The 13,149-nt window shown below is 30.0% G+C and overlaps 4 protein-coding genes across 4 annotated transcripts; 2 read left to right on the top strand and 2 right to left on the bottom strand.

Moving 5' to 3' along the window:
* Nucleotides 1-676: 676 nt before the first annotated feature.
* FG386_000517 (uncharacterized protein) lies at nt 677-5,182 on the top strand (the record flags this gene model as incomplete). Its single annotated transcript, XM_067339874.1, has 1 exon — nt 677-5,182. The coding sequence occupies one exon, from the start codon at nt 677-679 to the stop codon at nt 5,180-5,182; it is 4,506 nt and encodes a 1,501-aa protein (XP_067195744.1).
* A 500-nt stretch (nt 5,183-5,682) lies between these two features.
* FG386_000506 (sensitivity to microcin B17) lies at nt 5,683-6,705 on the bottom strand (the record flags this gene model as incomplete). Its single annotated transcript, XM_067339863.1, has 1 exon — nt 5,683-6,705. One exon carries the CDS (start codon nt 6,703-6,705, stop codon nt 5,683-5,685), a length of 1,023 nt encoding a protein of 340 aa, XP_067195733.1.
* A 508-nt stretch (nt 6,706-7,213) lies between these two features.
* FG386_000495 (transport protein) lies at nt 7,214-8,230 on the top strand (the record flags this gene model as incomplete). Its single annotated transcript, XM_067339852.1, has 1 exon — nt 7,214-8,230. One exon carries the CDS (start codon nt 7,214-7,216, stop codon nt 8,228-8,230), a length of 1,017 nt encoding a protein of 338 aa, XP_067195722.1.
* A 1,152-nt stretch (nt 8,231-9,382) lies between these two features.
* On the bottom strand, nt 9,383-10,483 carry FG386_000480 (uncharacterized protein; the record flags this gene model as incomplete). Its single annotated transcript, XM_067339837.1, has 1 exon — nt 9,383-10,483. The coding sequence occupies one exon, from the start codon at nt 10,481-10,483 to the stop codon at nt 9,383-9,385; it is 1,101 nt and encodes a 366-aa protein (XP_067195707.1).
* Between the last annotated feature and the right edge of the window lie 2,666 nt (nt 10,484-13,149).

Here is a 13,149-nt window from a genome sequence, read left to right as displayed (position 1 = left end):
TTCTCTACAACTTATATTTATTAGTAATTGTCTTATTATGTTAAGTTTTGACGTATATTACACAATTTTTAAGTAGTTTGTTCTTATTTTCTAACTCTTAAAAATAATGTTTATTACTGCACTAACTTGTTTATTACTATAGTTTAAATATCAAACAAAAGCCTAGAAAGGTTGCATTATATGCAATAACACAATAAAGAAACGGGATGCAAGTCGAAATATGAATTTGTTGGAACTTAATGTCAAAAAATGAAAAAGCAAATATAACAAATGTTTTAATCTTTGAATACATCAGATTTCCTTTTATTGTTTTAAAAATGAGTGTGGGACTGATAATTTAAGTTACCACACCTTATATTAAATGGCAACCACACCATTTTTACAAAACTTTTCTCGAATCCTTCCCTTAAAAGCTATATGAAAAAAAAATGAATTATTAAACATTAATGGAGACTATTTTTACGCTAAAAATAGGTATAATTTAAATTAATTACTCTCTAAACAATCAATTCTCAATGGAACTAGTCAGGTATAAAATAATTTGAGAATAAGTCGAGCTTATGTAACTAGATTTGTATATTATAAATCAAATTTTGATTTGATATTACAATAAGTTAAGCAAACAAATAGCTTTATCTGATAATATAAAGGTATAAAACTTGTTAATTTAGTTGAAATGAAATTTTTAATATTAATCATTGCAATTGAAATAATAAGATGTTTTTCTCAAACACAACCTGCGGAATACTCGACTCATGACTACAAAAATCAGTTTGCATCGCATTTTAGACAACCATACAGTACTGTAGTTGTTACAGGCGAGCAGGGAGCTGATTATTTCAGTACATTATATGCATATCCCCAGTACCCTCAACTTTTAACGCCATGTAATCATATGTACCCTTTAAGTATATTAATAGGGAATACAAAGAGCACTAGTGAATTTTCAGTAGAATTTTCATGCAACACTGACTTCTTGAGAGATTCTGTTATATTGAGAAGCACTTACTATGATTTAAAAATTAATTCAACAGCAATTCTTGAAGGAGCATGTACATACTTCGCTTCTTATCTGAATATGGCTACATCTTCAGTTTTTCAGACTAATTCATTTGTAAATATCACGTATTTAATTCCTGCCTCTATAGTTTCACATACTCTTTCATTGATTCCAACACCTAACGCAATTTTAGGAACTATCCCAAAAATAAACTGGATAAATAGACATTTTTATGGGAGAAGGACGTATGATCTTCCAAATTTCTTAAATCTGGCAGCTGACTTCGATGGAACTTTTACTCTACCGATTAATTACAAAATATTTCTTCCTGATGATGTATTACCTGGAGTAACAGTTAAGGGAGATCAGAGCTCTAGATTGTTTTTGGATCAATTTAATATTACTCTCACTCACGGTAACTACTCGACACAAAACGGTGTATCAAGCACCATTGAAAGCTCAAAGATGTATATTAGTTCAGACTTATCTGGTTATCTTCCTATAGTTATTCCGACAATGGCAATTTCACCTATAACAATTTACCAAGATTGGAAAAAGGATGAAAACAAAATGGTTCCCTGGTGGGGAGTAAGTAACATACCTATTGGGTTCTCTCCACTTCGAATTTTGCCTCCATCTAATCTTCCTAAGTCTACTTCAAATTCCTATGGAAATATTAGTGAATGCAAAAGCAATTTTGAATTCTACTATCCAAAACCTATTGATTCAAGCTATAATCACTCTAATTTTAGAGAATCTCTTGAACTTCTTAAAAATTCTTCCGGAACAGATAATTACTTTTTAAATACATTACAAGGAACTTTCTTCTTTAACAAATTACCGTACTCTCCTGGAAAAGATGTAGATAATCAACTCATTAATGTAATTCCTCCATATAAATTTCTAGATACAAATTTCATCGGAGGGTGTTTTTATAATGGAACATTTCCCCTAGTTTCAGATGAATTCGGAATTGGATTTAAAGCCGGTTCTCTATGTTATGTAGACTCAACAGAAACTTATCCGACCTCTAATAGTCCTTTTTATCCTCCTCCCTTAAAATATTCTGGATTTCTAACACAACCAGAACATATGGTTGGAATAATTACCTCTATAAGTCAATTTGTTAGGTACGAAGTTGATGGCAAATCATCACAAAATTTTCCAGCTAATCTTAAACCATACAATTTAAAATATCCAGGTATTGGGATTTCACAGTCTATAATATACAGCACATACCATGCTGGACCAAGATTTTTAGTAACTGCTCCATTCAACGTCTATCAAAATTCAGACATTGATATATCGTTCAACTACTATTCATTAGGAGAGCCTTATGTCCTCAGAATGTTCGGGCAATATGGGAATTCTGGAACATCAATGAGTTGTAGATCACCAAGATTCGTTCCAAGAAGTCAAGATGTAGAAGGTATTCAGGTTAACTGGCTCTGCTTTAAGCCAAAAAAAACTGTAACTCAACAGCAAGCAGCAACAGAAATTAAAAATTCTGTAACTGAAAGCTGTAAAATTGACGACACTAAAGTAGAAGCTTGTAGTACAAATGAAATAACAAGTAAAACATGGTCTCTTAATCTACCAAACAATGCTTATGACAAAACAAAAATAGCAATGATCGTACAAAATGTTACAGATACCAATTTTCCTAAAACATTCAAATCATATTCAAAAGCTGGATCATGGTTCAGAATTACTGTTTTAAATGACAATCCATATGAAGAGACATGGTATCCACATAGTTTCTGTAATGTTCTTCCAATACTTCCAATTGTTCCAATATCAACTCCACAGATCATTAAATTATCATCAACTATCCAACCATGGGATCATTTTCAAGATTCTACCTATTCAAGATACATATCTACAAATGGGAATACTTCCATATCGGTTGAAGTATCGCTTGAATCAGATACTTCGCTTCCAACATCAACACAAATATATCTTACTTCATTTGCCCTTTGTCAAAATCTGCAAACAATACAACTAAAAGTGTTTCCTGATAAAATAACTCTATCAAATATAAATATGTATGGTTCGATACCTGTAACAGCTGTAATTCCCCCTATTGGAATCAATCTACGAAACAATGTTGATTGCTACATAAATTTCTATGCCAGTTTTAATCAGCCATATACATCAAGAATAGGAACATTTAGCAGCTTTGGTGGAGCCGCTCCAGCTTCTCCTGTAAGTGGTACTACCATGTTTTCTTATTATGTAGTAGTCGATACACCTCCTTATGTTGGTACCATTAACACTTTCCCTCCAGATCCTTCAAAATCGGTTCTAACTGACGCTATTTTTTTGTCAGTTGAAAAAATTATATATCAATCTGAATCCCAGTCTGGAGTTTTTCCAACAGTAGGGATAATAGCTTCCTCTTCAATTATTTTGAATTCAAATTCAACAGTCTTACTATTGGGCGATTCACTTCAATCTCTGCCTCAAACCATAAGACTTCCGTCAACATCTAAAATATGGTATATTTACTTTAGAGCACAAACATTCTCAAACAGTGGTTGCAGCATTCCATGTAGTTCTGAACTCAAACTAAAATCTTCATTCTTCGCACATTGGTGTACTAGTGGGTCGACAGAAGCACAAATTTGTCCTAAACAAGCGATAAATATGTCGGATAGTGATAGTGAGGATGTTGTAATGGATGCAATTGCTACTTCCCTAAATCAAATAACTTATTATTCATTAAACGAGGCTTTTCAACTTTTAACTGGTTTATTCTACCAACCAATTACTCAAAAACTTGTTTGGAAAGATTACTTCAAACTACTTTACGATAAAGTACTTGATCCACAGCTTCAAGTTCCATACACATTAGACTTTTCTGCATCAAGATTACAGCAACTATTTATCTTAAAAAGGATTCTACAAGTTGCTAAAGAAACGCCTCTGGAAGTTGATACCTTGTCGCCCATAAGTATACTACCAAATGCAACTTTAAATGCAGAATGTTCCAATAACATTGGTACAAAATATCTCCTCTTAGATGTAATTGATCTACTCTTATTCATCAACACCCAAATAGGTTCCACTCTAAATCCAAGTGCTGAACTCATGTCTACCTTACTAAGGGGAATAGAATCCGTAGCAAATAGATTCTCTTTTTGGAATAATGGACCAAATGATTCTTTTTCTTACATCGGAGAACATTCCAAAACAGAAGTTAATATAAAGTCAACTTCTTTTTTCTCAGCTTATTCAGGCATTGAGCTGGGGTCTTTCAAATTCAAATACTTAACAAAGTTGGATTTCAGAGAATTGAATTTAGTTGATTCTTATTACATGAGAATAAATCAAAAATATTATTATAATCCAAAGGAGGTAGTTTCAAATTGTACAAATTCAGTTTTTACTCTCTCTTCCACACTGATTGAATCAAATAGACTATATTCTTCTTTATATAATATTGCTCAGATGAATTTGAGTTCACTGCTCTTTGAACCCGGAGTTTACATTGGTTCCTCAGCCTTGATGTGGTGCTCTGTTGACTACCACGCCTACAACATGCTTCAACAAGTTGAGTTTTCGTTTGAGATACCAACAAAAAATGAACTTGATCTTACTAGGATGCTTTGTGCTGCAAATATAAACAAATCATGGGAAGCAAGTTCTTGTAGAACAACTTATACAATTTCAGGACAGAATTCAAAAGAAATAACAAGATTTCAGTGTTCCTGTAACGCAATATCAGACTATGCTCTTGTCGGAATTCCAAAACTAGTTAGGTATAGCAACCCAGATGGAGCATATGACCCATTTTCACCTTCAATAAATAAACCTTGGGGAGGTTTTGATAATTCCCTCGAAAGCCTTGGAAGTAATGAAACACAAATATTTGAAATAATTAACTCTTCTTACTCTGGATTTGTAGCCATATTTGAGGAAGTAGATGGCTTAAGTGCGGAAAAAGTTGATTTCTCTATTCTTGGAAACAGCAAAGGACTAAGAGGAACATACACACAAATAGGAAGGGAGGAAAAAAATTCATTTGGAATAGAATGGGGAATTAATGAGACTCAGAAATTATATAACATGTCGAACACAAAAAAAATGCATTCCATGAACAGTAATTACTTACTTTGGGGGCATACACAAAATTCAACAAGTCAGAATAATACAATTATTGGTAACACTTTCCTCCCCTAAAATAGGTTTTGGCTAAAAATGTGTCGAAACGCGAAGTATTAACTATTTATCTTAAATAGGTGTTAGTTTATCAACGTTCACTATTGCTTTTTAATTTTTAATTAAAATGCACTTATTTTAACTTATGCATCAGTATTTCTTCAACTTTGTTTTTTCATGTGCACAAATGTTTCAAATATTTAAGCAAAGTTAAAAAGCTCAAATATTATACACCAAGCATACGGATACAAAAGCAAACGCCTACTAAAGTTAGTGTTCTGAAATCTCCAAATAATTCCCAATATTTGTATAACAAATATCTTTTTCTCGCTTCTTCATTTATCATTTAATGTAGTGCTCGACTCTTATTTGTCACTTAAACAATGAAGGAATTGTCTATAGCACCATTACAGTAACTTTAATGAATATGAACAGAAAGAAAACAACCGAAATTCTGAATGAGATTGAAATTTGGTTTAATTTACCTTAAGGCAAGAACTGCCGGAGTTCCGGTCAATTTATTATTCTTGAGAGTCAAGTAAGGCCTCACGGTTACAGGATTCGTTTAAGTAAGCCTCAAATCCATCAAGCCTTTGTTTTACAGACAAAAGCTCAATTAAATTGCTCCATTGATCTCTAATATAACTTAAAATTCTTAGGAAATGTGTGACAACTTCAGTTATACCTGTAAATCTTCCATAACCCATATTACATTCAAGATATCCAGGTATTACCAGGAACTCAATGAGATAATAACTGAAATATCGAGTTACACTTGAAACTGAGTCAACAAACATAATGTGCCTGTACATTCTAAGACTGTTCTCTCTTACGTTAATAAATAGCTTTCTTATTGTAAGTAAATCTTCGTTGCTTACATTTGTATTTTCAGAATAAATCAATCTTTTTCTATAAGATGCCTCCAAAACTTGATTCTCATACTCTATACTTGGAAGCTTCATACCTGCAATTAACAATGGAATATAACACAATAATTCAAAGCTTACTGATGCAAATAACAATGAACAGGCATGAGATCCAAAGAATGGGACATATGGCAACTCCTTGCCATAAATAATAATTAAACGTGAGAAAGCAATTGCTCTACATAGCCAGTAAAATGCCTCAAGAGCTATTGATTCCAATATTACCGTGAATCTTTGGCAATCTTCTTGTACACGCTGTGATGCTCCTTCTATTTTTCTCAAATGCTTCCAATTTGAAACGTAGTAATTGTTTAAGGCAGTTCTCCACTTAAATGCAATAAAATTACCCAATAGGGATCGCACAGAATTACAAAGAGATACACCAGCAATTTCAACAAAGAAAAAATAACGTAAAAAATTAACAAAATCCTCTCTGGTTGCCTGCTTTATTCCTGGTTTCGGGTTCAACAAGCTTTGCATGCTGTCCGTGAAGTATTGATACAGATAATTTGAGTACGTGTCGAAGAAGCATTCAGCAAATGCAAATACAAATACTAAGAACCATCCGAGATATGCCCATAATGCATACCTTCTATCTGCAAAGAATTGGCTGAACATCTTTGTTTCTATTCACCAATAACACAACTTTAACTGAAATATTTATAAATAAATTATTAAAACTATTTCTTCTTAAGTTAAATTCAAACTGATTAAATTTTTCCGAAATTTTTATGTAATTATAGCTAGTGGCTTTCTGGGAAAAATGGTGCGTTTATACATGCCGGGAACGAGTCTAAATATTAGTTTACGCAAATTGTGGACTGCATCTATTTTTAGCGGCAGTCCCGCCGGGTACCAAAGTGTGTAAAAGTAATCGAGATAAATCAAAGTTCATAATTAGAAAAATTATTTTCCTTCATTTGACTTGATTTTAATAGAATATCTTTTTTCTTGTTTAACTAACGAAACTGTTACAGTATAGTTTACGTCATTTGCTAAAAATAAAAAGTGAGCATTTTTTGTAATTTAAGATTGGAAATAATTTGCAGATAAACAGAAAGACGAAACAGATACCCAAGACATTCAAATATTTGTATTTAAGGCGAACTTAATAAAGAGATAAAGGATGATTGGCCCATTTTTCTTGAACAGAAAGTATTTCCTTAGGTGTTATCCGACACTGGTAATAATAACTGCATTATTGTGGTACGAAACGGATTTAGGAATTAAATTGCTGAAAATTCTCGGTGAAATTCAACAAATGGTTTCTGACTGTGAATATGGCAGTCGTAAGTATTCATTGGATGATTTCATCAAATTTGCAGTAGCTAAACTACTTCCAAGTTTCTTCATTATTACAGGAATGAGGTGTTTTTCCAGTTATTTGGTCAATGTGTTTGTATTCTACTGGAGACAAGCATTGACTGAATATTATATCAAGAGCTGGAATTACATCAGTGAAGTTGAGGGTGCGTCTCAGAGAATTCAAGAGGATACTGCTAAATGGGCAAGGGAACTTCGTCTTTGTTCATTTGAAATTTTAAATGCTTCCTTGACGTTTTTTAAAATTATTCCTGAATTAAATGCAATGTCGTCTAATATTCCAGAAATCTTCTTAATTGGAAAGGTGAAAAATGGAGTAATTTACCCACCATTTTTTATTCTTGCGGTTGAATTGATAGTTATTGCAGCTTCAAGCTACAAACTTCCATATTTACATTTTGAGAATCAGAAACTTGAGGCAAAATACAGAAAGATACTTGCTCTAAATGAGGACGAAGAAGGTGCAGTCGAGAAGGAGGAATTGGATAAAGTTTATGCTGAATTAACGAAAAATTACTATCGTACATTTAAATTTACTTTCCCATTTTTATATTTACACGTTATGACAAACGATCTCGGTTACTTCTCAGGACCTGTATTTATATGGCCATCTTTCTTCCACAAATCAATGACTGTAGAAGACTATTCAACCGTATCGAGGTTTTTAAGAACAATGTTTAGAATATTCATGATTATTCAAGCAAGATGGAGAGGTTTCACTGAACTCATTTCTGTCTACAGAAGGCTTTCTGACTTTGAGCACCGCATTGATATAGCCGAGAAGGATGGAGTGCAATTAACAGAAATAGACCTAGATTAAATTAAGCTCGTTTGTGATTTATTTTCTCGTATTAACTAAAGACCATCAATTAAGCATTTTATTTGATTCAATTAGACAAATATAAATTATTGCCAATCTTTTATCGATGATGAAGATAAATTGTTTCTTCTTTTTTGAGGAATCAAAATGGTTTATGTATTTAAGAAGATTACCTATTAAAGTTATTTGAACTATTTGAAACAATGATTTTGAGACGGGAAATTTTTCAATAGAACGGCTAACAGATAGAGGACATGTAGTTTTCCATAAAAGTTACATCTGAACAGACCAGTATTGGTATCCAATACTACTTTTAGATTTAATTTGTTATTTTAAGAATTTAAATTGTGTATCAAATTGGACTTTACTTTTCGGAAATGCTTTTTATTTGTTTCATTACTGTGTTTATCTCATTTTCTTGATTATAGATCGAAAATAAGACAGATAATATAGTGTCCCATTCAGACAGAATCAAATCAGATACCTTATTGTTTAGTTTTACAATAACGCATTTATGTCCCAAATATATTAATCCCACTCAAATATAGTTTTCTCATTTATACAAAATTTCAGACTTAAAAAATTATATATTCCTCTATCCGCTTCAAGACAATGCTATCGTCATCCAAAGTCGCTTATTTTTAATATCAACATGAATTTATTTAAGAACGATAAGCTTCGGTACAAAGTTGCTTTTTAATAGAAAAAACATTTCAACAAAACAAAAATACATCAAGAAAATAAATTAAAAACAGCGCTGACCTCAGTCCCTAATAACTACATTCTCAGTCTAATTAAATACCCTGTTATCATAATAAACAAGTTGACTTTATTTCACAAATTTAAACCAAAGCTTGTCCAAATATAAAAACTATAAATCCGTATCACAAAAATGTGCTTCATTGAACAAATATAAATTTGTAAAATGAAAAACAGTATGAACATTAACCTCCATTTATAATGAAAACAGCTTATTACTGAAATTAACATACACATTCAATCAAATTTCAAATTTATCCCCATTTTACCAATAAAAAATATACAATTAATAAATCACCCACATTATTGCTACCTTTTCTTTTTAAAAAAGGTAAAGCTGTCGAAAGTACTGTTCCGGACTATTGAACAGCGGAGTTATAATTTAAATATTATTCACTGTTTTCTATGGTCTCTTGCTGGGAACTCCTCAGATATTCTCGCCAAAGCAAGATCAACTATTTGACCAGTATTGCTTGACAATATCATTCTGAGACCAAAAAGATTAATAGTGAACGCCTTCATATCTCCAATCGCTAGTGTGCCTTCAGAAACGGAATAAACGTATTTTACTCTTTCATCTTTACAATCAATTATCCCATTTCCCAATCCGATGATACATTTTGTATTTATCTTTATTGGAATACCATATGACATATTTTCACATTTAAATATTAAATATGTCCTCTCGAATGTGAACAAACTCACAGAATTTTGACCCTCGACTACTTTAGGAGGTTCTAATTTTGCAGCGGAAATCGTCACAGTTCCAACAAATTCTATATAGCTAGATGATGGATATGTGTAAATCTGATCTTTATTATAATCAAAATTACTGGGTAATAAATAAGAATAATTTGGAGTTAGATATGTTGGTATATTTGGAATTCCTAATAATTTGTAATGTTTTATCGTCACTTTAGTTTCCCCCTTGGTAAAGGTACTATCTCCTTCGATTTCACAATGACTCTTCGGATGTTTGTCTTGATAAAGTCCTCCACTAGTTGATGTTCTGTCTTGGTTAAATTTAAAATCGCCAAGTGACTGAGAGTCAATTTCCGTCTCATTATTCTCACCTGCATTTTCTTCAGTAATCTTGCATTTGTTCACATGAAACGAAAAACTTCCAATTTTTAAGTAAAACTGACCATCTCTATTTGTTAATGATACATTTTCATTAGAAGTTATGTCTACTACTAAAAATATGTCGTTTCTTTTCTCATATAACAATACCCCAGAAATTTGTTGTGGAGAATAATCAAAGTGTCCAGATAATAGGAACGGTAACTTCGTTCCAGAACCAGATTCCCTAATAAAAACTAAGAATAGCTCATTATAAATTGTATCACCTTCAGATAAATCAGTTAGCTTCTGAGCAGTAATGCTTTTTATTTCCTTTTTTATGTTAGTTGCAGATGATAAATAAATAAGGGAAAAAACAAAAAATGGAACAAATAATTTGAACATATTGTTTATCTTAAAATATTTACTCTGCATTGTAAATCAAATATATACTATATGCGATTAATCGTCTATATATGAAACAACTTAAAGAAAAACTTCTCTACTGAAAATACCCGACAAAAACTGTTACCGAATGTAAATAAGGGGCGGGACCATTCTCTATAACGTCTGAGACACAGTCATTTTTTATTTATTTCTTACAGATTTGACATATAAATATACATATTCAAATTACTTGTTTGTTATTAAGATTTGTCAATTATACATTACGTAGGATATGAATAATTTATTTACTTGTTAGTAGTATTTTCATTTAAATAATTCTTCTATTTGAGCCTATTAAGTTAGAGACTTGAATTATTCTTGTCTTTTGAGATAGGTTTTTAAGATTAGCTTATAGAAATTAAAACGTGTACTTTATGGATATAAATGTTCAAATAACAACTTAATTTGAATACTTTCCACCGATTTAATTCCTCTTGTACTATGTAAAAACATAGTGATTGTTATGTATTATGCATGTGTGCTTTAAGTGAACTTGAACTTACTCAATGATACTCGAAATTAGCTTTTTTTTTCATCTAAATATATATTTTAATCAGCCTTTTACTGAGAAAAAGGCATCCAGTAACCAGGTTGTGATTAGCGAATAACAGATATGTTCATTCTAGGTGATTTGTTTTCACCCATACCCATCGTAGACGAAGTATTTATTTAAGCGACTTCATTTACTTGTTCCTTTTTACAATATGTATCTATAAATATTTAACATAATAATTTGTTGTTTATTCATTAACTGAAAAGTAATAGCGGTAGTTAAGAGTCAAAAAATTATATCTGTAATTATTTGTCTGTAACATAAACAAGCGTAAAATTAACTAATTCTAGTATGGAATGTGTCTTTAGTTGATATTAATTCAATATCATAATTGATAGTTATTTCTGGGTCATTTGATACTAATCTGGTTTCCTTCAAATTCAGGTTCTGCCGTATTAAAAGTCTTAATAATGACATTAAATATATGAACAAGTGACTTAAATATTGTGTTTAATTATTTGTGAGAATAATTTACCCTCATTTCTTAATTACTGTTTTGGTAATAAATTTATTTATTCATGAATATGATTGACAACAACGTATATTTATAAGATTTTTTTATATATGAGCATGATTAAAACAATTTTTAATAATGTAGCATTTTCCTCAAATTTACTAATCATTAAGAGAAATTATACTAAAACAAATTGACATGTTGTTTCCATTTATAATGCATTTTTAAATTTTTTTTAAATATAAGAATCTTTAAGTTATTTTTAAACTATTTAATTCATATTAAAATCGTGAATATTCGAAAGATTATTTAGAATATTTAATTTACTTCATAGTTGTCGTAGATGAACCAAAATATTTATTGACTTGTCTATTTTTAACCATGAAATTAGATAATTATTTACATTAGATTTATATTTTTAATTCACGCTATCATTTAATTATTTTTTAGTTGGCATTATTTCTTAACCTTTTAAATTGACTTTAGTAAATAAGTTATTCATTAAAGTAATTCACAGTAATTTGTTTTCCTTATTTATTCGTTATAAAAATATAATGTATTTTATTTATTTTAGCTTATTTTATTGGGTTAAATTATTCCAATACTTTAAATTCCAACAATAATTCTTTACTAAATAAACTATGGAACATCCTTTTCTGAAAACAATAACATTAATTTGTTCACTAATAAACCCAAAGTTAGTATCTATATCTATTTATATCATGATTTTATCACCATTACTCATTATATAATGTGATTAAATAAATAAAACTATTAAGAAAATATAAAAAAACGTATTTCTTACAATTGATTTTATAAGCGACATTTAAATTACGATTTAATAGATTAAGAAATATAGTTTTACTTTTACTACATAATAAATACTAATGTATCAACTAGAATAAAGAAAATACTTATTGTTTATGTGAATAATATTATTCTAATTTAGATATTAATGTGCATAAACGCTGCTATTGTCAGATTCTTTATTAAGATTAACATTATAAGGCAACTTAGAATTTATTTAGATATAAATTAATTATGGCTTAAAAAATAAAGTGACAAATAGAACAAAAATAAGATATAATCGTAAAAATATTTCTTTTAATAAATAGAGGTCATATTAAAACATAACATTAGTTGACAAAAAATGAAAAATTCATAAAAAAATAGAAAATTTCAAAATAAATATTTAGAATATGAAGTATATAAATAATAAAAAGAAATTATATTTCTTTTTTATTAATTAAATTCTAAATCAGTATTATAATTAATTCTTAGGCCTCAAAAAATTAATATTGTGTGCTTTATCAATTTTAGTCCTAAGTCATTTAAATACTAAAACCACTTAGAAAATTTCCTAAAACGTTTTTTCTTTTTTTTCTTCTTACACTCATCCCTAATTTTTTTATATTCGGCTTCTAAACTCAGATCATTTTTAGTTTTAGTTTCCTCAAATCCACTGTTATCATTTGAATCAGATTTTCTTTTAAAAGGTTTTTTTTTTTTTACTCGCATTTTCAATACAATTCTCATTTAGTTCCATTTCCAGTTTAATACTTTGTTCTAGCTCATTATAATTACCTTGATTGCTTCCAAGATCAATTTCATTTATTTGAGTAGAAGTATCTTCTTCACCTTCGTGTA

This window comes from Cryptosporidium ryanae (genome assembly GCF_009792415.1).
Source record: "Cryptosporidium ryanae isolate 45019 chromosome Unknown contig_14, whole genome shotgun sequence".
Classification (NCBI taxonomy): Eukaryota; Apicomplexa; class Conoidasida; order Eucoccidiorida; family Cryptosporidiidae; genus Cryptosporidium; species Cryptosporidium ryanae.
Note: the sequence above shows the minus strand (reverse complement) of the source record. Positions and strands in the feature narration are given on the sequence as shown.